Raw genomic sequence first — 22,335 nt, 5'->3', positions numbered from 1 at the left:
CGCGATGCTCTACGACCATGACCCTAACTCAACGAACATGAACACAATACACCACAACCTCCAGCTGAAAATGAACGCAAGTAGAAACGACTAAAACTCCCACCCCAAACCAAAAATCATCGAAGGCAAAACCCACTCCAAAAAACGAAACGAAAAACCCACCTATAAACAGCATTCTTGAATCTGACAACAGACTCGATCTCCACGGCCTTTTGACCACCCGCTTTGCGTATATCAAGGGTTGCGAGCAAGCTGGTTATGAGAAGCCATATTGAGGTAGGTTCCTGGGCCGCGGCTGTTGGTGGGGATGGTTTTGGAATGAACTTATAAACAAGATGATATCCGGGTCACGCCGGGATCAAAACCAGAATCAAAAGTAACTCACAGTCGGCGACCGCTCGGGTCAGGTGAAATTGACGCTGCTTATGTGGCCTACCTATGTGATGCGGCATCGTCTAGTACTAGGGGTACAATCATGTTCAAACATCGCTTGAAATGAATTCCAAGCACTTTGAATCCCCGCTAATGATCCACATATGTATATGAATATCCATCTGCGTACAGGCTCTGGAGTGCGGCTGCATTCACCCCTCACTCGCTTTCCCTCTGCGTGTGCATTTTGTGTTGTATTTTTTTGTATTGCTTCTAACCATTGATCTAATGTTGGTTTTCAGACAGCAGTGCGAAGTATCGTCTCACTGTGTCAAACCCCACCTTGTCAAGTCTGATGCAGCCTCTGTTACTCTTGCCCACCAGCTGCTGTGCTGAATCTTGCGAGTTCTCATGCACATGATCAAGAAGAGCTTTAGAGATTCGTTACTTATTAGAGGATCATTTCTTAAGGTTCGGACTCCACATTCGGAATTTGAGCAGACATTGATAATCCTCTTCGTTAACTCTCGCTCGAATCCCCAGTCTCCCATCCTAATCTGTTACTCATCGCGAACCTGTGCATCGACGAGGTTGAGAAGTTCTCGTCATTATGGTGGGTGATAGGTTACGGTCCGAATTTGCTGTGAAGTGGCGTGCAGAAAAACGATCATTTTCAGACAAGCTCAAACATCCATTGCTTGAGCAGCACAAAAATTTGTCTAAAAACAACTGTACTGATTGACTCCGAACTAGGTATTGCACCATCAACCATAATACTGCAACGAAAGCAGAAACATGACTCACTATCGCGACGTGCTGCTCGGGCTGCCACACAAAAAACGACTCACTAGGCGGAACAGACACACCAAAATCTCCCCAATTCCGTTTCTCATTGTGTCAGTGTGCATATGTTCACACTCCTCCACATTCCAAGAATGAGCGGCTCGTGAATTTTTTTACCAGGAGTGCTGACCTAGTCAACTTCTCACCACGGCCGCTTTCGCGTATCGATGACCGACTTTTCAATCACACTCGTCCTTGATGGAGACTATGCCTTCTTCATATCCAAGTCTTCGTATGCGCGAGTGTCCGATTTTCCTTTGAAGCCGCCGTCTACACAATCATACAGACGATGGAGATGGACTGGTATGATACTCACATGCATTCATAAACTATTACAGGAATGCCCTTTTCCATCCCTCGATCGATGGCATGCACGTACGCAGGGTATCCATATACTGTCGCAGCCACATTTCAATCGAACTGGTTGCTGTTTACTCATATCCATGTAGCACCCTTTCAATAGATCGAGCGTTGCTCGTGTGGTTTGGAACAGCAACCCGTTGGTTATTAGGTTTGAACTTAACCGGGTCGTGCTTGCACTTCCGATTTCAACAGCGATCGACAAAGACTCAGGCAAGCTACCATACGAGTCTGTTACAGCAATGCAATAAAACTATAAATTTGCATGTGGAAAAAAACTTGTCCAAGCTACTGTGTCGTATGCACCAGGAGGTAGTGATCGTAAGCTCAGCATCATAAGTACAATTAGAGTAAGACGTGCAGAAATGTAATAGATCATTAGGGTGAAAATTCCATATCTCTGAGACTCCACAGAACGGCGCCGCATAAAGCGTATCGACAGCCTTTCCATAAAATAGGACGACAAAATCACTCCAAATGAATATGCTATCGCAATGGAAGCCACACGCCACAATGTCTGCTCTGTGTGTATCGGAAACAAGAAATTCCAGCCCAGGCAATGTATTCCTCCGAACAGCACCCCACTAATGCCTCCAATAATGGTGATTATGATCTGTCCCCGAGTCAGGCCACTAGACCATCGAATCCCGGACCTGTGGTCAAGTAGTAGAGACCGAAGGATTAGCAATGCGCTATGTCCTTTGCTACATAGAATGCATACAAATCAGAACAAGTTCTGCCAAGAATATTGGTGACAATGACGTACTCGTTGGCTAAGCTGTCACGTGGTGGAGGAGTAGTTGTCCCCGAGTTCCAATGAACAATATAAGGACGTCCTACGTCCTTCGGCTTCTTCCACCACAAGCCATAGGCAATGCAGGTCAGAGCGGCTATACCGAGGGTGTCAATTTCAGGCAGTGTTACTGGGAGGTGCTGGGCGTAGCGGGCGATGATGAACCACACCAGCTGAAGAATGGCGACCGATTTGGATAGCACATCGCCCTTACTTCGATCTTCTATGTCTGCCTCTGTGATGACAGGCATCTCCACAGATCCCTCACGAACAAACTGCAGGAGTTCATCGGGTGTGAGAGTGGCCCGCGGCTTACCATCGACGTAGAGCATGAATCCACCCATCCAGGCGAAGAACCCGTGAGTCAGTGTCCATCCTGTGAAAGCATCAGTTTCACGCTCGTTTCCTCCTGATTGAAGAGTCCGAGTATATGTAACTGACCTGCGCTTGAAATTTTGCTTGAATCTGAGATGTCGTCAAGTAACAAAATTGCCGGCTCGTTCTGCTGCACGGCTCGATGGTCGCCATGGGGCTTGGCGTGTTGCGCGCCGAAGGCATCATTGAAGTCCTTTGTGACTTGACGAGCACATAAAAACTGCCATGCGGCCCAGGAGATCACGAATTCAGGGCCGAGCAGCGCCATGACCATGAGGAGTAGACGACGAAAGGTAATAGCAACTTTCCCCTCGCCCATGCGCGGAATGTCCGGATGGATGGCAGTCCAGGTGCACGCAAACAAAGTTAACCAACAGCTCAAGAGAATGTCCCACAAGGTCCTGGTGTTGCAGGATGAAAAGTCGCTGGCATCGAGTGTAAGGATATAGATATCGTTGGGACTTGGGAGTGAAGCGACAACAAATGGAACGCAGAAGAGGACAGCGCAGGGTAGGAGGGTCATGGTGAAGTTGAGGGCATAGTGTCTGTTCATTCTGCAGCTGCTCTCTTTTGATAGATTCAGCCGCGTTTATCAATCCATGCATGATTGATTGATTATCCATCGCGTTACCATCGCGGCAATGTAAAATTAAGAAGGTTTTGGACGAGTCTATTAGGCTAGCACCCTTATGACCCCGAGCTAGCTCGGACCATTGCCTGTGTTAAAAAGTCCGAACAGCCATTCTCTTTGGCCCTGGATATTCTTTCTCCTTTTGCCATCCGTCTTTCTTTTTTTTCTCGTCGACAACGGCCTCCCTTTCACAGAACAATGATCACCCGCCCACTCTTCGAATTCCTCAGTGACCTATGTACAGCTGCACCCGACTCAAGACACGCCCTCCCACGGCCCTGGTGCTGCCATCAAAATATTAATGACTTACTGCGACCGTGCCTAATGGCAACCTCATGCAACCTCCTACTAGGCTACTACCCTGGCACAGCAACGCACCCGCCCGTCAGCTGCCTGCTCCCTCAACCTCCTGCAGCCATGGTGCTGTCATCGATACGACCTCCCGCTGCCCCTTGCCTCTAAGTCCACCTTCCATACGTCCACAGCCCCACGCTCCAAGGGCAACGTCACCGCCCTGGCAACCCCCTTCCTCTCCCTTCCGTGAATGATCTAGTGTTGCTCAGACACCTGGCACTACTACTGCTGCCGTGACCTATCGCAATCTTCCGCTGCTTACTTCGACCTCCCGCACCTTCTTGTCATCCTCGCCGCCTCGTGCGGCTGCCTGCAATATCTCGTTCTTTCCCTGGTTGGCATCCTGGTAATGCGCTCTTCATCTCGTTCCCTTCACGCTACCCATCCCTATATATCCTTTATCTATCATTGTATGTTGTATGTGTAGACTTTTTTTTGAATACAATATTGTTAACTCGAGCACCCACGTGTTGAGTACTGAGTGCTTGCTCGGCTCGCAAGCACCGCCCGAACGACACTCGCGCATTCTTGAATCTGATTCTTCTCTCAGGAATATATTTAAATTTATAGTTAATGACTGAAGCAGATACGTGTAGCAATTTACACGAAACAATAGACCGACATGCTTCAATAGAAGACACGAATGAGAACAACAACATATGGAACAGAGGTGATGTACAGCGTGAGGAAATATTCCGGGTGGCGACGCACGCCGCAACTCACATCCTCCAGACGAGCTGGGTACGTGCGCGACCCCCTGGATCAATAGTCAATCTAGAGCAGTGGTCGACAGCATGTTGGAAAGTTGTCCATGGTTTGCGCGGCTTCAGACAAGCCATGAGAAGAGTAAGTCGTAGGTGAGACATAAGAAACTAGTAACCGGTCTTGGTGTCCTGTAAGATAAGATGAGTGGGTTAGCGGGGGTGCTGGGATGCGTTGTGCATTGAAAAGCGGTGTGTATGAAAGGCCGGAAAGGGCAAAAGGGGAGGGGAACGAGACAAGACAGGGATATAAAAAATGCAAGGCCACGATCCACAAGAAAGACATCAAAAGCAAATTCCAAAACCTTATAACGAAGATGTACAGTATGTAGATGGAAGCAAAAGTCCGCGCATCCGCGAATCGTCTCTGCCTCTAAGTGAAGGTCGATGCGTTGCATCACGACTGCGACCCCAACTCAACGAACACGAACGCAATGCACCACAATCCCCAACTCAAAACGAACGCAAGTAGAATCCACCGAAACTCCCGCCCCCAACCAAAAACCACCCAGAGCAAAATGAAAAACCCACCTAAGAACAGTATTTTAAAACCTAGCAACAGACTCAACTCCATCTCCACGGCCTTCTCATCTCTCGCTTTGCGTATATCAAGGGTTGCGAGTAAGCTGATTATGAGAAGCCATGTTGAGACGGGTTCCTGGGCAGTGAGTAGTAGCTTTGGAATGGATGATAAAACGTGGGGAGTAGCTAGATAATGAACAAGAGATCACCACGCCCGCGCCACACGGGGATCAGAATCAGAATCAAAAATTCAAACTTTACACTCACCACTTGTCACCTACCTCATCAGCAATCGCTTTCGCATCACCGCGCAACCACCTCCCAGGCTCAAACCGCGAGAGAGTAGAGGTGATGGAGTACATAGAAAAGTGACTCCACCCACCCAACACAAAGAACGACTAAGCGGAACAGGCGTACCCCAATCTCCCAATTCCTTTTCTCATCGCGCCAGCATTGACGCGACATGTTCAAATCTCGCGTATTACGGTCGGATACACGCCATGGTAGTCCCAAAACAGAACTGAGCCAGTGTCAACAACGCGGCACCCTAAGTCTGTTGTGAGAGCTCCAATAATGATCCCGCAGAGAGGAAAGTTGGATTGCTGATTATAAGACTGCGATGGTAGAGCAGACAAGGTCGTAACAAAACCATCAACAGACGTCATAACTGCAAGTTGAAGGTCCGCCGCGGCTAGTCCCGGAAACAATCGGACCGTCTTTCTCAAAACAGCAAGACTCGGTTTCTTCAACATTCAAGCATCGATGCCAAAATGTGAGCCTACACCCGATATAAGTGCTCCCCGATCTGTCTCCGTCTAGTCTGTTGATTGACTATATATACAAACCCGCCTCGCAAATCGACCGACGATATATATGTAAGGCCTTATCTCTTTTCTTCTCTTCTTTTTCCATCCAATCCACCCCCTCATCCAAGTTACCCTGTATCCTATCAACTACTAGTACAAACCTTATCCAATGTGGGCGTTCTCTTTGAGACATGTCCCCGACTATTGTGGAACACTGATCTGAGTAACAGTACAAGTTTGCTAGGCTTGTACTGTTACTTAAATCACACACACCACGCGGAACGACCCGCCAAAACTTGGGTCCCCATGGCAAACAACTTGCATTCTTGTTGAAATCGTTGCTCGCGGCTTTGTGCTCTTGACTATTTCATGAGTTTGTCACCCGTTTGTCAATCGTCTTCGAAAGCTCAATGTACCACTATACAGACTTCTCGCTTGAAAATACCCATCCAGACATCGTTCCTCACTCGACCTCGGTTAGGACCTACGCGTTTTGCATGATCTGTCCATATTTGATATGCGCTAGAGTTTGTGGTATCGCCCTCAGAAGCGCCTAAACTTGTCATTGCACGGTTCCGACCGTTGGCCAATCATCAAATATGCATGTGTCGAGCTCAAGACGGTATGCAGTATAAATATACTCTCGTCGAACTAAGTTGGTATTTCTCCCGGAACCTCTCCTCATGCTGTCTGGTGTTTAGATCTAAGAATAACCGACGAATCGTTCGGACCCTGGGCTTGTTGCGTTTGTCCAGCGGCCTTACAGGAATACACGCTGGAATCGGTGAAGTCGGCTTGAATCGCGCATCTTAGAAGTTCCTAAACGTGTTACTGCACAACTTGCGGTGCGCCCAATCTCCACAGTTTCGACCATTTGACTAATGATTAAACCCTCGTACAGTAAGCTCAAGAACGCTGGTATCTTGGCGGCCCTAGTTGTTATCTACCCCTTTCCTCTCCTGAATATCCTCCCCGTATTTTCTGGTTTTTAGATCCAAAAACAACAACTATGAATCGTTCAAACCCTCAGGCCATTTCCCCATACATCTTGCATTTTTTAACAAGCAACTTCGTTTGAAAGAATCGAGTCGCTCATGCTTGGTATGAATATTACTTGTAACCCATCACACTATCATTCATCGAGACCTGCAGTTCGAACACTACAACTTCTACATTATTATGATGTTCAACTTGGCAGTCAGGTGTTCATCTTAGCCGCGAGCCGTCCAGGGTTAGTGCATATGGCCAGGTCGGCACCTCTTTGATATCGAATTTGCCAGCACGCGATATTGACCCCGATTCTCTTTGGACGTTGAGTGAAGACGGTGAAAGGTGCACGTTTGATCTGATCGAATAGCCCATCTTGTAGCTAACACGCATTTGATTTGTGGCTTGCCAATTTGACCCATGGTACTCTGTTTACCCCAGACCAAACAGTACGCAAATACCTTTACGCACTCGTATCATGTCCTCCTTCCACCCAATATCGCCTCTATTTATTTCTCAATCAGCAGCGTCCTATGTATTGTTCAATCAACAACAGCACCAGTACGAATGCGGGATCGCTCACTAGTGACGTGCAAATCGGCTTGTTCTCAGGGTGGGATGTCCTAGTCGGGAGAGATGCATATACCACCACTGCAGACAGCTTGTTTATCGCAGCAGTTACTACTCTCTACGCAATTCTCGTCACGTCCGCTACAGAGTGGTCCCCTTGCTGTGACAGACATTGTAGATGCTGTCAACGCAACGATAAAGGTGAGGAAGAAGAAACGCATTGTCTGTTTGAGGCGGTATGATCTGCTGAGGGCTCGAATGATTTCTTTGAGGTGGGTGGAGGCTGGTGAAGGTAGGAAGATGACTTGCTTTTATATTACCCCACTCAATTACATTTGATTTTTTTTAGCGAATGGGGAATACGCAAGCGAGAGAAAATAAAATGATATATGGTATGTTGTTCAACGCTCGTCATCGCGGAGTTCTAACAATGCGATAGAATTATCCATGCGGGCAATACCTATCAATACCTCATATGTCTTACGACGTCTCGGACGTCGGCCACTGAAGTACAATCAGTCTACAGATAATCAGCTTGACGTCCTCGCCATTGCACAACTGGCTGCAGCGCAAGACGATGGTGACGACGAACTTCTCGCTCTCGCAGCCCTTGTAACAGACCATAGACCGAAATCGCGAAGCAAGAAAATTATCACTATGGTTGAACCGCCCTCAGTGCCCTATTCATTACCAGCTAGTTATGTGCATGGGCATTGAGCACTTGCTCGAACACATCCGGTACTCCCACCGGGTATGTGTTTTCGGCGGGAAATGTCCAGGGGAATCCATCATCCATCAGTGACTGTCGGCATTGGACTTCGAGCCTTCGAGCTGCGTCGTTTAATGTGCTGCCTCGCCATACTCTAATCTTAGCATGCACTGCTGTGTGTCAGAATGACCTCAGTTAGAATTCGTTTTAATCCCCGTGACGTGGCTGTAACGAGGCAAAACGCCACGTCAAGCCAGATATTGAAGTTGATCATTTGTAATCACAGGTCTTAACCGTTTTGTTGGGCTTCGACTAGACGGTTAACCGAAACTGACAGTACCATTCTAAGTACGTGTCAACGAGATTCATATTGTAGATGGCAGCTAATATGCGATGAAGGCTAGTGAGGCTTACACGTGGTCACCTGCCGCCACAGCTCCCTTTCAAGTTTTAGTCACCATCCAACAATCACGACGATATCAAGTTATTCCATGGTACATAGCCAAGACGACCCTGTACTCCCTCGGAGACACGGAACAGTGTTTACGAAACTGCTATCAAGGTATCAACGCTCTTCCATGTTCCTCTTCCTCGTCAACTGTGTCCCTTGCACCTCATACAACGCCTGCTCGATGAATAGAATCTCTCCCGAGCTCCCCACGCTACTCTTCGATGGAAAGTACCGTGCACGCGGTAATATTCATCCTCTTTATCTTTATCTTTATCACCCTCTTTTTCACTTTCATCATAACGTGCGCTCCCATATGACCTTGGGCTTAATTACGTACCAGAAAATAACACGTCTGTCACAAATTACAATCGGCAACGAAGTGGCGTCTCGTTGGCTCCATCACACATCGAGACAGATCCATGAGCTAACCTTCGAGGCCAACATTAGACGAATAGGTTCAAGCTGCGCGGTGCGTTCCATCTTCGTACAGCTTCCCAATATCAATTATCAAAAGCAATGATCGCTCGTTTCGACAGCCTCTCGAACTCAACATTAGTGGACCACGAACAAGACTAAGCACAGTCGATCATTTTCAGATAAGTTCAAACATCCATTGCTTGAGCAGCGCGAAGATCTGTCCCAAAATAATTGTACTGATTGAATCCGAATTAGGTATTGCACCATCAACCATGATACCAAAGCGAAAGTAGAAACATGACTGACTGTCGCGGCATGCCACTCAGGCTGCCACCTCAGTTTTCAAACGCATCTGGAACCTCCAGGCTGAGGCGCGCGGGTGAGTAATGCGGTTAAATCCTGGTTGCACAGCGACCTGCTCATACTCACCTCACTTGCACAAACCATGTCCTCGCAGCAATCTGGAGATACGTTGCAAGCTGATGTGCTACATGCACCGACAGACAGAGATACTGTGAAAGCAACAACAACGGCGAGGAAGAAGAAACGCATTTTCTGTGCGAGGTGATATGGAATCTTCTGAGGGGAATCTCGGATGATATTTCCAAGGATGGGGGAACACTATAGGACGACGACCAGCATTTATATCCTGCATATACCTAGTATAGGCTCGATTCTAATCGATTTTGCAGAACTGTTATTGCCGTCAGATGGCAGAAGTTTCGGTAGAACCTGCAGGGGTGTGTTCAATTGACGACCATTGTATCATGACCTGCCGTTACTAGGATCCTACCCCGTACGTCGATATTAGTGCTCCCTGAGCCTGATGTTCCCCGTTTGTCTCCATTTGTCTGTTTGATTGACCATATAGATCCGTCGACCGACGACGTATGTAAGGCCCTATCTCTTCTCTTTCCATTCAATCCGCCCCCTCATGTTACCTCGTTTCTCGTCAACCATTATGTAGCACAAGCATTATGCAACGTGGGCGTTCTCGTTAGCACACGACCCCGACCATTGTGGCACAGGCTTGTATTCCTGCTGGTAATCTTCAAGTTTTAGGAGTGCTCTCAGAAGTCCCCTCCGCTGGATAGCATGGCGATTTTAAAACCATTGAGTTCGCTTTTCTTTTTCTGTCCTACCGAACTCAGTCTATAATAGCGTGCCCTCCGGTCTTGAGCTTGAGTGCCCTATTGCCCATCCAGAAAAAGAAAACTGTTCCTCACTCGACCTCGCTGGGGACCTCGTTGTCGTGCAGTATTTCCGTGTGGTTATATTTGCCAGTGTAGAGAATAAAGCGAACTACTGTGTGTCTCGTTCCTCCTTGGCTTTACCGGTGATCATTTTTTGTATTCAGCATTTCGAGGGGACATTAGAGCAACTACGCATATATATTTTTCATCGCCCTGCATCATCATCAAAATCAGCATTCTTCGTCAGAGCGTACTCCACATAGTGGTAACACCTGGTTCGTGGGTGATGACACCAACGAGAATGCCGTTCTGGGTATGGTACATTTCTCATTTATCTATCCATCCCAAACGCCAGACTCGGACTCGTCTCACACTATTCGCTATACCGCTTGAAGGACTGATAGCTATCTGGAGCGAGTGATTCTTTGCATTTTGTGATTTCATTACTCGTCTGGCTCTTCTGGAACTTACACGCGAGCATACATTGTAGTGGATGTCAAACCCGGCCGCTATTGCTCTCTTCCCAATTCTGACAAGCCCTTCTTTAGTACATCATTTATCGCTCATGATAAGTAAGTGGTGTGGTGCAATCACTTAGCGTATGCACCTGCATTGATGACTAGATCACAAACGGCGCATCCACCGCTGTGATGAGATATGATGCCGGAGAGATACACTGCCGTTAGATAGAATATCCATATCGCGTCATATGCATGTCGCATGACTGCAAGTTTCATATTCTCCAGACCGAGTCGAGATATGCGCACGACTTGCCGGATCGATAGTTATGGTCTCACATCTACGTTCCGGGTGGTTGGCACCATGGCGGATGAATTACATGGACAAGATGTCGTTGGTAGTCTCTTGACAGACGAATGCAAAGACAGCTCTTCCCACAAAGCAAGATCGTTCTAGCGTGATACGCCGAAGTTGATTGAAATCCATTGAGAATCCTGAATCCTGAAAACAATTATTCAGATTGTCGCAACTACAGGCCCAAGTTAAACACCCGAAACATTAAAGTACATCCATGTCATCATACAAGAACATATACAATTACCCCGGAAAGCAAGCATGCAGAAGGTTGATTACTCAACCTTCATAACGCTTTCAATGCGTTTCTGTTGAACGCGTCTTTTGAGGTCTGTCCACATCGGGTATCCGAATATCATCGTACAGCCAACATAAGCAGCCTGAAGACAAAGTTAAGGCGTGAGGCTCAGAAAGTCGCGAGACAGGCGCACCGTTACTATGGCACTCTTAACATATTGCCTGCAAAGTGACCAGGTATAAAGTGTTTCAGCGCCATGAATGGCGCAGAGTATTGTGCAGGTGGTTCGGAAGGAAAGACCAAGACCAGTGGCGTTTCTAAACGCGTGCGCTGGGGAGAAGAATGCATCCATAGTGGTGACAGGTATGGAGAGGAATGTGGTGTCAGGCGGTGGCGGCGAAAGGAAATAGAAGTATGCGAACAACGCGATTCCTGTGATGGCAGTCGTACGAGGAATCTGGAATGTGGTTATTTGTGGAGCTTTAAGCTATAGTACATAGATATATGACTGTCAGACAAGACTGACCGAAAGCAAAGGTTATCAAGACGTACCATACCAAGACCCTCCTGAGCCTCTGCCTTCATACTCAGAAGCCGGGGTTTGACTTCCTCGTACCCTGAAAGCGGCGGGTCGAATGACACCCGAGTCGTATTCGATTGTCCGGACTTGAGATTATACACAAGCGTCATACCCTGGTAGATTTGTCAACACTAGAGAGCATAGGACATCGCTTTCCCTGGGCCTACCTTGGAGTCAATGCTAGACATCCCAGCAGTGAGCACGTTACCCTCGACTTTCCCGAAATATTTGACATATGCAACCAATGTATCAGGATGGTTCTTCATATACATGCATAGGAAGCCAGATTTGGAAGCGACCGGGTCCGACATGTTTGCCTTGGAAGACTGGGAAGGATGAATACTAGAGTTATAAAACCAGTTCCACTCAGGGCGCCAAATCACCGTTGTCCAGTTGGCAATGGCAATCGGCTGCAATAGGCTGCGATGTGACGCTGCCAGCGTATGATTACGAGTTTATGTGATTTACATAAACTAGTATAGGCCTTCGTCCGGACTATCATGACGCGCACTATTATTTCGCTTGGGACCCACGTTTACATTGTACACAGCGCTCGCTGTCGTACAGAATCTGTGCAAATTCGCGCGGCGTAGCACACCGGATAAATTAAAAAGAATAAATTTCAACGAGGCAAACCATCTCTTCCTAATCCCTAAAGGTGACCAGGTCGGCGCAGCTCGAAAGAGCGTCGTGAGCTCTGTAAGGCGTAGAGGAATATCCATGTGAGTGTTCTTAGTTCTGCTCCATATCCTGCATGTCGACGTTTCTTACTACATGCTGGTCCATTTGAAGGCCCAACACTGGCAGTGCTGTATTAGGGTTACAGAGACGGTGATATCGAGATGGTGATGATATGCAGTAAACGTGCGCAGGTTCGTTTTCCAGCTGCCTTCGATATGCGCTAGAGTTGGCGGAATCGGCTCTCAGAAGTGCCTAGACTTGTTACTGTACGACCTGCACAGTTACGACCATTGACCAATCATCAGATATCCGTGTGGCGAGCTCAAGTCGGTATCCAGTGCGTATATAACCCGTCGAACTAAGTTGGTATTTACGCCTTGCTTTCTCCCAGATCTTTTCCTTGTGTTGTCTGGTGTTTAGATCCATGAATACCCCAAGACCAAACGGTACGCAGATCATGTCCTCCTTCCACCTATCATCACTTCTGTTTATTTCTCAATCAGCAGCGTCCTACATATTGTTCAATCAACAACAGCACCAATGCGAAAGCAGAACTACTCACTAGTACATGCAAATCGGCTTGTTCTCAGGGTGGGATGTCCTTGTCAGCTTGCACGCACTGATTAGCACCGCAGGTATTAGACGAATCGCAGCAGTCGCTATTCTTCACGCAATACCCGTCTAGTTGGCTACAAGTCGGTCGCCTTGCCGTGACAGACATCATAGATGCTGTCAATGCAACAATAAAGGTGAGGAAGAAGTAACGCATTGTTTGTTTGAGGTGGTATGAACTGCTGAGGTGCTCTGATGATTTGTTTGAGGTGGGGTGGACAAGTACTGGCCAGTGACAGTAGGAAGATGGCTTGCTTTTATATTGTCATGAAAAGATCGGCAAAATGGTTATGCCTGCCGGGCAGATGATACTGCTTTCCGATCATTTCGTGGGTGTAGACATCTTGGCGCGGTCCTGCCATCGGTCACCGATCATGATGTACCGGTGACGCAGCTGTGACGAAGCAAAAATGCTACGTCGACGCTATTGGCAGCTTGCCTAGCCGGCCTACATTACATAATTCCTGACACTCTTCCCGTCTCCATGTCATTCATGTTAAACCAATTCAACGTCAATGAATGAGGTCTGACGCGGCCTCGATGTGGAATGGGTGGCGCTGACGCGGCAAGGGCGAAGCTTGATGGGGTATCGATGAGGTATGGATAGATATGTATGATGGACACGGCATGAGCAACGCTTGACACGCAAATAAATGGTGTACCGTGTCAAAGCATCTTGACAACCAACGCTCACCGGACCACTATCAGTGACACTTAAGTCAAGCACAGACGGTGACGTACTGCAAGGTGATATATCCTGGCTGTACGAGGTCATCCATGATTAGAACTTCACCAATAATAAAGTTCAGAAGTGTTTCAAGCGAAGGAGCCTCTTATACCAGGAGGTATGAGCAGAGGCTGTGCATGCGGAGAGCATCATCGAGGGACCAGGACTCTGGAACTTCAAGACGATGTCATGAGCTCGCGGAAGGGTAGACCACAAACTGGCACTATATGATAGGAGGAGAGAGGGCACATTTCTTCGTGCTCGCAAGATCCGAGATGTGGATCTCAGAGGCCAGTTATCCCCTACAAGAAAACCGGGTCTGAAAGAAGGGCCCTGAGAATCCCTGGAAAGTGGCGCCAAGGCCCATGATGAGTGACAATCGCTATCTACAGGTATGTGGTATGACAGTGTCACTACATAGATGCAACTCTATTCTAAACATCAATAACTTCAAGCCCGTTATACTCTATCTGGTAATGTGCAGAACCTACCACCTCGTAATCCCACTTCCTGTTAAGCAAATAGATTCTATCCTTATCAACCCACGCGTCCGCTAACTCTGATTCAGCAGAACCAAACTTTCTGTCCAATGTGACCTGGACGTAAGGGAGGGACGTTGTCAAGGTCATTGCAGGCCTGCCAGTCCACCCGTCGAGGTCTAGTATTGTAGATGGCTCTCTCACCCAGACCTCGCCTGTTCGTCACAGCTAGCAGGCTGAAGTCCATGATGTGTAATGTATGCTTCAAGGGACCCGCAGCTGCGTTGCCCTCCAACAATGCTTGCAGAACTCGATTCCCACTAACGTGGACTCTGGATTGACCTGAGAGCTCGAAAATACGAGTATTTGAAGGGCCCCAGCGTTCCCACGGTACTGGTGTTGCTGCCACTATTCCGTCAAGATTAAAAAAAATCCTCATGGAAATGACGTAGGCTCGTTTCCCTTCCGTGGTGATGCATAACAGCCGGTTTTGAGGGTCTGAAGTGTACATCGTCTGTTGGGCTTGCATCTGTGGGGAGCTATCGACACGATCCATCAGAAGCAAGCACCGGAGGTTTGGAAATGGGACAGGCATCAGGAAGCACACCAGCAATTGTGGCATCTGGGACATATCCTCGATCGAATAGAACTTCAGATCGTCGGCGACAACGAGCAACCTATTGTTTCCGAGAAAACAAAAATCAATCGGGTTTGGTGAGAAATTCATGCCGCTGAGGACACTCTAAATTGAGAATTAGCTGTCGAGTGTTTAAAATATTTCTGACCGAGACTCACATTAGATGTTGTTGAGTGTTGCCAGTCCCAAATATGCAGCTGCCACATCCCCCTGAACGGATACACGAAGGAACATCACAAAGCTATATGCCTCCTAAATCCCTTGAGCTTCGCACTTTCTGTAACAAAGCATTTGTCCTTGGATGCGGGCGGCACTGACAGAAACAATGTCCATCCAGCAGCACGGGGGTGAGCGCCATCACTATCAAGGACTCCAAGGTCGATGTAGAGTGTCTCCTTGTTCGACTGGAGTGTATCATCAGTGACAGCATACGCGGTGATCAGGTTTTGTGCTGGGTCCATGAACACATCGAGGTTGTCTGAGTCAGGAACTGAAAACAATGTTCCTGGAGACCAGCCGCGCTTGACTATTTTTTGCGAAGGCTTTGGTAGTATTGGAACAATTGTGGCCATGTCCTCTTCTTTATCCCACAAATAAAGATGCTCATCTACAACGAACTTTTTGTCAGAGTGCATGTCCTTTGGTAGAGAGACTGTTTCGAAAGAGTGGGCGTCAACTTTAAACCATGCATGAGCTTTGTCCCTTAAGAGTTGTAGGCGCTTGCAAACGGGAATGTTAACATTGTCCATATTGGGGACATGGAGCAACCATTGGCCACTGAGTTCAACGATGTACTGAAGCTCCGAGGAGGACATGTACGTCTGGCGAAGGGCTTTACATACCTGCAAGACGACCATCATAAGTATAAAAGTCCATCTAGGACAACGATAGATGATAAATTGGGCCCACGGATGTACAACGAAGAATATCTCGGCAAGAAAGGAAGCTCAAAATATTGAACTGTAGTTCTTCAGCAAGAGACCAAAACCCTGCATTGGGCTTCATTTCGTGGCCCACTCTCTTAGCAAGGTAATATGGTGTTGAACTAGTTGCGATTGAAATACTTGAGCCCCTGCTTATATCAAGCATACAAGAACTTCGAAGCGTTTGGCAAAAACTTCGATTGAAGATTACTAAGCTTAAAGGTGAGCCTTAACACGAACAACGTCTCGTGAGTCACGAAGCTCTTAACTTTATGTAAATCTGAACAGTCGATTCGAAAACATCGATTCCTTTATTTGCGATGATGGCAGAAGACGATTATGCACAAGGAGGTCGCCTAACCGCAGGTATATCTTTTCAACGACCAGAAATCCTCGTTCGCTCTCATCTGCAAGGCATTTACCTTCACAAAATGCCAGGCCCTACCCGCCAAAGTGAAAGATACAGCATCGGAGACTTCAATAAAGTAAGAATATATGCTGAAGAACCGACGGTAAGTAAGTGACAGTACTTTTCAACGTTGGTCATGTGCTTACTAATACAAAGAGTCAGGGCCTGTGTAGCTGTAGCCCGGTCGTGTACTCGTTTGAAGCATTTGAGTCACCCACGCTTGGTATGATTCAGAACGATGCTTGTAACCCACAATGCCACCTCTCAGTTGGGGCGGCGGCGCCTGCAGTTCGAACAATACAACTCCTACGCTATGTTCAGCTTGCACGCAAGATGCTCCTTGAACCATCTTAGCTGTGAGCGAGCGCATATGGCCACGTCAAGTACGCAAACACTTCAATTTACTCATATCATGTACTCTATCGTGTACTACTTCAACTCACTATCGTCTCTATTCACTTTTCGATCAGCAGTGTCCTACGTATTCAAGTTGTTCGATCAACAACAGTACCAATGCGAAAGCAGAAACACTCACCTTTAGGGCTCTGCCATCCCCTAGGCCAGCTCTATAATTTGGGTTGATCATTTTAGGTCACGATGAAGGTCACGCCATATCTTCCAGGGTGCTTTTCATGGAATATATCCTCGCAACCATCCAACACCCCCCATCCAGTCCCTAGTTCAGCATACCAGGAGCCTGTGAACACTTGCGTCTTTCGGTATCATCCATGCTGATATACGCCCAGATAACATCGTCGTATCTAACGCTCACCTTAGCCAGTGGGCCTCATTGACTTTGTGGTGCGTCAATTTCGCACTTATGAGTCTGACGACAACCGGGAAGAGATTGTCATATCCGAAGGAGATTAAGAGGTAACTCCGGCACTATAAAAAGTTAAGCCATTTGGGGCAAGGAATGGCACAAACAATGGTACGCATGATGCTCAGGAGAAATTAGATTGGCTTCGTATTCCAAAAACTAAGACATGATCTAACTGTCCGCGGAAATTCGAAAGGCATCTTAAGCACTGCTCGGTACCATGGGTCACGGTACGCCAATTCAGAGAACTCATGCCCAACAACAATAGAACTTTTTGAAATACGGCCCTCGGAACAACTGCTTAATGTGAAACAAATTGTTCACTTCTTCCTAGTGTTCTAAATAAGTATGGCATCAATCAAATTGAAAAAATTTAACTGGTCACATGAGAGACGAGTATCACCATTAAGAACTGACAGTTAGCTAACAACGGCCAACTGCAAGCGTTGGGAGACCAAATAAGAACGCTAGGCAAAGAGGGAGAACATTGATAACAGACCAGATTGTATTTGAGCGACAAATTTGGTACCTGCGTGACAGCACTTTTTCCAGCACTGAGGTCCCATGTGAGGTCCTACGTCGCGCAGTCATGTAATGGAAGGGCTTCCGATTAAATCGAATCTGTCGATATGCATAGCTTTCAGGATTTTATGCCCTTGATAGCGCGAGACAATCTAAGTGCTCAAGGTTGGACGATACCCGGCCACGCCGTTATCTTCATCTGTATTATGTATCCTGAGACCCCTAGGAGAACAGAATGGAAATAAATACTCAATTTGATCAAGGTAAGTCTATTACTCGAGAGGTACCACATCTGGATAATCGATAAACGTAAAACCTGTATTCGGACATGGAATCAGTAGGCGCATGCCACGACGAGGGTAAGGAGGTGAGGAATTAGGGCTTGAATTCAAGTGTCAATGGCGATGTATATCCAACTGGACTCATCTTCGTTCTTCCTCGCATGCATGCACTCGCTCCCAGTGTGATGATACAGTGATGGTGGGACTTGATGTGCTAGATTTAGAATGCCTGTCAACGTATGGGCCTGGTTATTATGTCTGTGCTCCTGGTGTTGGCTATGTATCTCTCACTCCGAGAGGTGAGAAATAGGGAATTGCTCGGTGTTCGGTCACAGTGGCTTGGGACTCTCCGGGAACCTACGTGACAGCTGTCAAACAATCCTAGGACCTGACTCGATTGAGGTGGTCGAGCAAGCGATGAAAAATCGTCTTGCGGGCATCGAATTAGTTCGTTGACATACAATGTTAAAACAGTTAACTGCAAGTGAATATTTGATTCTTGAGGAACGACCATAGTGATGAGCGATCCTTACGTCATCACCTTGCGTTTTCAACAACTCCAAACAAACCAAAGGAGACCTGCCCCAATTGCAATTCACGAGGGCGCAGATCATTCATCAACGCTCGACGAGTCATGTGCGATGACACGAGGTATCGTTATAATTACGCCATATCACTATCACATTACAGTTGTTTGCAAAAAGGTTGACAGTAGCGACATTTTGAGAAAGAACAAAACAAATAAATAATAGCCACATACATAGGGTCAAATAACACGCGCATATACTTGCAAACGCTTGACGCAATGTATGCCTCCCGTTTCGCGCCAGAGCTTGAGGATCCGCCAGAACGTGCATTCCGAATCTCCGACGCAAGCAAGAATGTCTTCGAGTGCAAGGTGTTGATGCTTGTGAAGATTAATTGCGGCTAGTCGTGACTGATTTTCCGATACATGATGGTCAATTTGTGATGTATGTGGCTATTAATCTATTATTTATTTGTTTTGTTCTTTTCTCAAAATGTCGCTACTGTCAACCTTTTTGCAAACAGCTGTAAACGCGTACACCTTCGGCACACGAAATTGTATCATATGACTCGGATGTATTTTGATCTTCTGTCCATGATATCAGTCGGACCTTGTACTTGATTCCTTCGAACTTCTACGGTGGAAGATCGTCCATCTTCGACGGAAGATCCCGAAATGGGCAATACATCATTGCCGTTCAAGTTGCTGTTCGTGAGTACGAGAAAGTTGTCCTGTAGTAGTTGCGAGGGGGATACTCATTTTTATTTAGAAAGCGAGCTCATGGGTGTGGCAGAGGATGGGGGTTGTGGTACCGGCGTAGGCTCGTATTTTATAATACCCAGTGATGATACTGATAAGATACGAGCAGTACAATCCATAATACCTGCAGGCCTAGGAGACGCGGTTGAGGCCGGAAACATCAATGTTGAATAACTCCGGACGGCGTATCCGGTGTTGTCGGCGGCATAATGTAGGATGAGTGGGGAGGCGGACTTTGGCGGAGGACATCGGTGGTCATACCAAGGTGTGTGTCCTAAAAGCGCGCCTTCAATCGCTGAAGAAGGACGAGGGCAGCGAAAGTGACGGACGGGTGGAGTTTGGTAGGTGGCGATGAAACTTGATTTGGGAGTTACTGAGATAAGCATGGTGTGTATTCTGGACAAGCATCGAAGTGATGGGTATATATATATTGGTGCTTAATGAATAACCCGACTCAATTGTCGGTTGAGCTGATTGATTTTTAGGTGGCGTCTCGTCGTTGCTGTTCGCGGCATCCACATTAGCGAGTGCCAGAAAGTTGTCCCGTTTGTAGTCAAGAGATTTTTTCCATTACTGCACATTCCTATTACTCGGCCGTGGGTGAGCCAGAGGGAAACTTGCAGTTGACGATGTTTTCGAAGTCTTGTCATCACCATATAGTACCTTGCTTTGGGGAGCCGAAGTACCTTCGGAAGGGTAACAAGGCACTGATCACTCGGACTTTTTGATCACAGAAACCGCCTCTACGGCAAGCGAGTAAGCATGCATATGGGCGCTTTTCAGTTAGGATTTCAGTCATGCTCTCCTCACGCACGTGTGGAGGAAACGCGCGTCTTTCTTCGCCAAGGACTTCTGTGAGGCTTTTAAACCTCCCTCCGACTATTTCCTCACGCCTCGTCCACCAATGTCCAAGACTGATGATATGACTACCTTTGGCTCATTCGAGCCCACACTGGCCGTCGACAAACCCCTCACATGGTGGAAAACGCTTTTGATCTTCTGGGACGCACTTTCGAGCACCGCCCTAAGTAGATGTTGGCCTGCATTGATTGTTACTGCTATCTGGTCGTCCTCAATATGCGTGCTTAACTATTACACGCACGGAAAGGTGTCAATTCAGCCGACTGTTATCACCGTGTAGGAGGCCCTCAGTACTCAGTCCCACGGAAACTATCTTTGACTGATTTTCGTCGCAGGTTCGGTACCGTCCTCGGTTTCATAATATCTTTTCGGACATCGTCCAGTTTCGAGCGTTATAATGAGGGTGCAAAACTCTGGTCTCATATCGTGTTAAACTGCCGCACCTTTGCTCGGACCGTGTGGTTTCATGTTCCAGGTGCACAAGCTCTTTTCTTCCTCGCAGTGGTCGCTCAAATGTCACAGATAATGCTTTTCCAGCTCCCCCAAAGGATTGTCATCGTCCAATTGCTGATGAAATCACCGACCAGGACCCAGCGAAGACCCACAAGGAATACGCTATGACCCTGATTGAGAAGAAGACGGTAGTGAATTTACTCGAGGCGTATGCTGTCGCCGTCAAGCACTACCTGCGAGGGGAAGAAGGAATTCACTATGAAGATTTGTACCCTCTCGTCCCTTCCTCTCTTCACGTCATTACTCGTTTCCCGCCATTATCCCTTCTAAAAATGACCAAATTCGGATATTACGCCGTAGGCATACACATGACTTGAATCACGACGAATCGGAATTCTCTGGAGGCGCAGTCGCTCAAACCCACGAAATGGCAGTGCCCGGATCTTTGTCAAGACCTGATAATCGATCATTTTGGACGGGCACCACCACCAAAACCATCGCACCGCCTTACTATGATGCAGAGTCTCTTCTACCCGCCGAATTACCTCCTAGGCACGGCTGGCGAGCAGCCTTTCCATTTCCGATCTTCTTTTGGGTATGGGGAATCATAAAGAAACATTCTTGTAAGCTTGGAGCAGATAACACACGTCAAAATTTCCGCCCCAGCAAAAATAACGTCCCTTTGGAGATATCTTTGTACTTGGTACGTTTATCCCACCATGCACGCAAATTAACAAGGACTAATTTTTGAGCCCTGAAGACATCTTACATTTCTGCACTGCAAACCCGTGGAACTGTGGGTGACTCAACTTTAGGTATGTTGTGGTGGGCTCATTGTCCATGCCACTGACAATTCTCCTCGCAGGCGTGCTTTGTGAGACCCTTAATCATCTCGTGGAAACCCTGACTGGGTTGGAAAGGATTCTTGCCACTCCGATTCCGTTTTCGTGCGTGATCGCTCCACGCTTTTGCCCCTGTGGTTCCTAACTCTTTACTCAGTTACTCCTCGCACCTATGGATGATCACAGTGCTTTACTGTGCAGCTTTGGTATGCAGGTATCTTTCCCCGCATACAGCTAGTTGATATCGTCGTTATATGTGATAGCCATTCCAGCTATGGTCCACACTTAAATGGTTCACCATTCCAGCGACTGTGATTGCTGTAAGGCGTCTTATACACTTCCTCGTGTCGTCTTGTCTCATTCAACTACCAAGAGTTTGGCTTTCTATGGCTTTCTTATGGCCGGGGAGGAAATTGAAAGTAAGTTCTGAAGCTGAGTTGTTGCGCTCATTCATTCACCGCATCATATTAGATCCGTTTGGCAAGTTGTCCTATCGCAAATGACTGATACGATCTTACTGCCATCTATCTGATAGGTTATGATAAGAATGACTTGGTGCATCTATTTTTTTGCATCTGAGGAGGTATTTGCTTACCAAGGAGCGTAGAACATGGGATATTTAGTGGATAAAATCATACGTGGGTCTTATTTTTGTCCGGGGTGTATTCTTCTCACTTCGTCCATCCAGGGAAGGAACTTCATGCTATTACAGCGACGCCAGCCCCAAACCCAGCGGTATGGGCGTTCTCGAAAGAGAATAATTTTCTTCAAGTTGGACAATATTCGAAGGAGAATTCGGACAAGATACCAGCAGCCTGGGTTGACAAGGGGAGGGAGGAGATTCTCCGTGCTTTGCATGGGTAAGTCGTGCATAGTCACGTTAACGCCGGTGATAGATTCATGTCTCCGCACTAGCAGGTCTCAAAACATCTAATGGGGCCCGGGGACACTATAAAGTGAATCGACAGAGAAGCCACGTCTGGTGATTGGTAGTTGTTTGTACTCTTGTATTGTATGTCCGAAGTGAA

At 47.2% G+C, this 22,335-nt stretch overlaps 6 protein-coding genes across 6 annotated transcripts; 1 reads left to right on the top strand and 5 right to left on the bottom strand.

Moving 5' to 3' along the window:
- Nucleotides 1-1,746: 1,746 nt before the first annotated feature.
- On the bottom strand, nucleotides 1,747-3,454 carry BJ212DRAFT_348306 (uncharacterized protein). The gene is made up of 3 exons (XM_041342980.1): nucleotides 2,810-3,454; nucleotides 2,342-2,744; nucleotides 1,747-2,279 (listed from the first exon to the last, which is right to left on the bottom strand). Exons 1-3 carry the CDS (start codon nucleotides 3,294-3,296, stop codon nucleotides 1,829-1,831), a joined length of 1,341 nt encoding a protein of 446 aa, XP_041192042.1. The 5' UTR covers nucleotides 3,297-3,454; the 3' UTR covers nucleotides 1,747-1,828.
- A 1,374-nt stretch (nucleotides 3,455-4,828) lies between these two features.
- Nucleotides 4,829-5,139, bottom strand: BJ212DRAFT_1361581 (uncharacterized protein; the record flags this gene model as incomplete). Its single annotated transcript, XM_041335919.1, has 1 exon — nucleotides 4,829-5,139. A coding segment is annotated over exon 1 (158 nt), but the record flags the coding sequence as incomplete, so codon positions are not given.
- Nucleotides 5,140-11,232: 6,093 nt separating this feature from the next.
- BJ212DRAFT_1274001 (uncharacterized protein) lies at nucleotides 11,233-12,086 on the bottom strand (the record flags this gene model as incomplete). The annotated part of the gene is made up of 4 exons (XM_041331131.1): nucleotides 11,233-11,337; nucleotides 11,389-11,682; nucleotides 11,748-11,888; nucleotides 11,943-12,086. 4 exons carry the CDS (start codon nucleotides 12,084-12,086, stop codon nucleotides 11,233-11,235), a joined length of 684 nt encoding a protein of 227 aa, XP_041192040.1.
- A 406-nt stretch (nucleotides 12,087-12,492) lies between these two features.
- Nucleotides 12,493-13,282, bottom strand: BJ212DRAFT_1361531 (uncharacterized protein). Its single transcript, XM_041335918.1, has 5 exons — nucleotides 13,073-13,282; nucleotides 12,963-13,010; nucleotides 12,848-12,902; nucleotides 12,706-12,793; nucleotides 12,493-12,647 (listed from the first exon to the last, which is right to left on the bottom strand). The coding sequence occupies exons 1-2, from the start codon at nucleotides 13,223-13,225 to the stop codon at nucleotides 12,978-12,980; spliced, it is 186 nt and encodes a 61-aa protein (XP_041192039.1). The 5' UTR covers nucleotides 13,226-13,282; the 3' UTR covers nucleotides 12,493-12,647; nucleotides 12,706-12,793; nucleotides 12,848-12,902; nucleotides 12,963-12,977.
- An 815-nt stretch (nucleotides 13,283-14,097) lies between these two features.
- BJ212DRAFT_1512407 (uncharacterized protein) lies at nucleotides 14,098-15,933 on the bottom strand (the record flags this gene model as incomplete). Its single annotated transcript, XM_041341657.1, is given in 5 exon segments — nucleotides 14,098-14,181; nucleotides 14,287-14,391; nucleotides 14,411-14,951; nucleotides 15,070-15,121; nucleotides 15,186-15,933. The coding sequence occupies 5 exon segments, from the start codon at nucleotides 15,769-15,771 to the stop codon at nucleotides 14,098-14,100; spliced, it is 1,368 nt and encodes a 455-aa protein (XP_041192038.1). The 5' UTR covers nucleotides 15,772-15,933.
- Nucleotides 15,934-20,055: 4,122 nt separating this feature from the next.
- Nucleotides 20,056-22,241, top strand: BJ212DRAFT_1481895 (Bestrophin, RFP-TM, chloride channel-domain-containing protein; the record flags this gene model as incomplete). The annotated part of the gene is made up of 11 exons (XM_041340325.1): nucleotides 20,056-20,288; nucleotides 20,348-20,487; nucleotides 20,535-20,673; nucleotides 20,730-21,168; nucleotides 21,226-21,280; nucleotides 21,331-21,412; nucleotides 21,465-21,513; nucleotides 21,571-21,627; nucleotides 21,681-21,726; nucleotides 21,996-22,167; nucleotides 22,226-22,241. 11 exons carry the CDS (start codon nucleotides 20,056-20,058, stop codon nucleotides 22,239-22,241), a joined length of 1,428 nt encoding a protein of 475 aa, XP_041192037.1.
- Between the last annotated feature and the right edge of the window lie 94 nt (nucleotides 22,242-22,335).

This window comes from Suillus subaureus (genome assembly GCF_016647635.1).
Source record: "Suillus subaureus strain MN1 chromosome Unknown BJ212scaffold_20, whole genome shotgun sequence".
NCBI classification, from domain to species: Eukaryota; Fungi; Basidiomycota; class Agaricomycetes; order Boletales; family Suillaceae; genus Suillus; species Suillus subaureus.
This window is presented reverse-complemented; position numbering and strand designations above follow the sequence as displayed.

Coding starts and splice junctions, on each gene's coding strand:
- BJ212DRAFT_348306 (XM_041342980.1), bottom strand. CDS start 3,296: ATGAACAGACACTATGCCCTCAACTTCACCATGACCCTCCTACCCTGC. Junction 2,745..2,809: donor AAGCAAAATTTCAAGCGCAG/GTCAGTTACATA, acceptor ATGCTTTCACAG/GATGGACACTGACTCACGGG. Junction 2,280..2,341: donor CGTGACAGCTTAGCCAACGA/GTACGTCATTGT, acceptor CATTCTATGTAG/CAAAGGACATAGCGCATTGC.
- BJ212DRAFT_1361531 (XM_041335918.1), bottom strand. CDS start 13,225: ATGCGTTACTTCTTCCTCACCTTTATTGTTGCATTGACAGCATCTATG. Junction 13,011..13,072: donor CCTGCGGTGCTAATCAGTGC/GTGCAAGCTGAC, acceptor ACTAGTGAGTAG/TTCTGCTTTCGCATTGGTGC.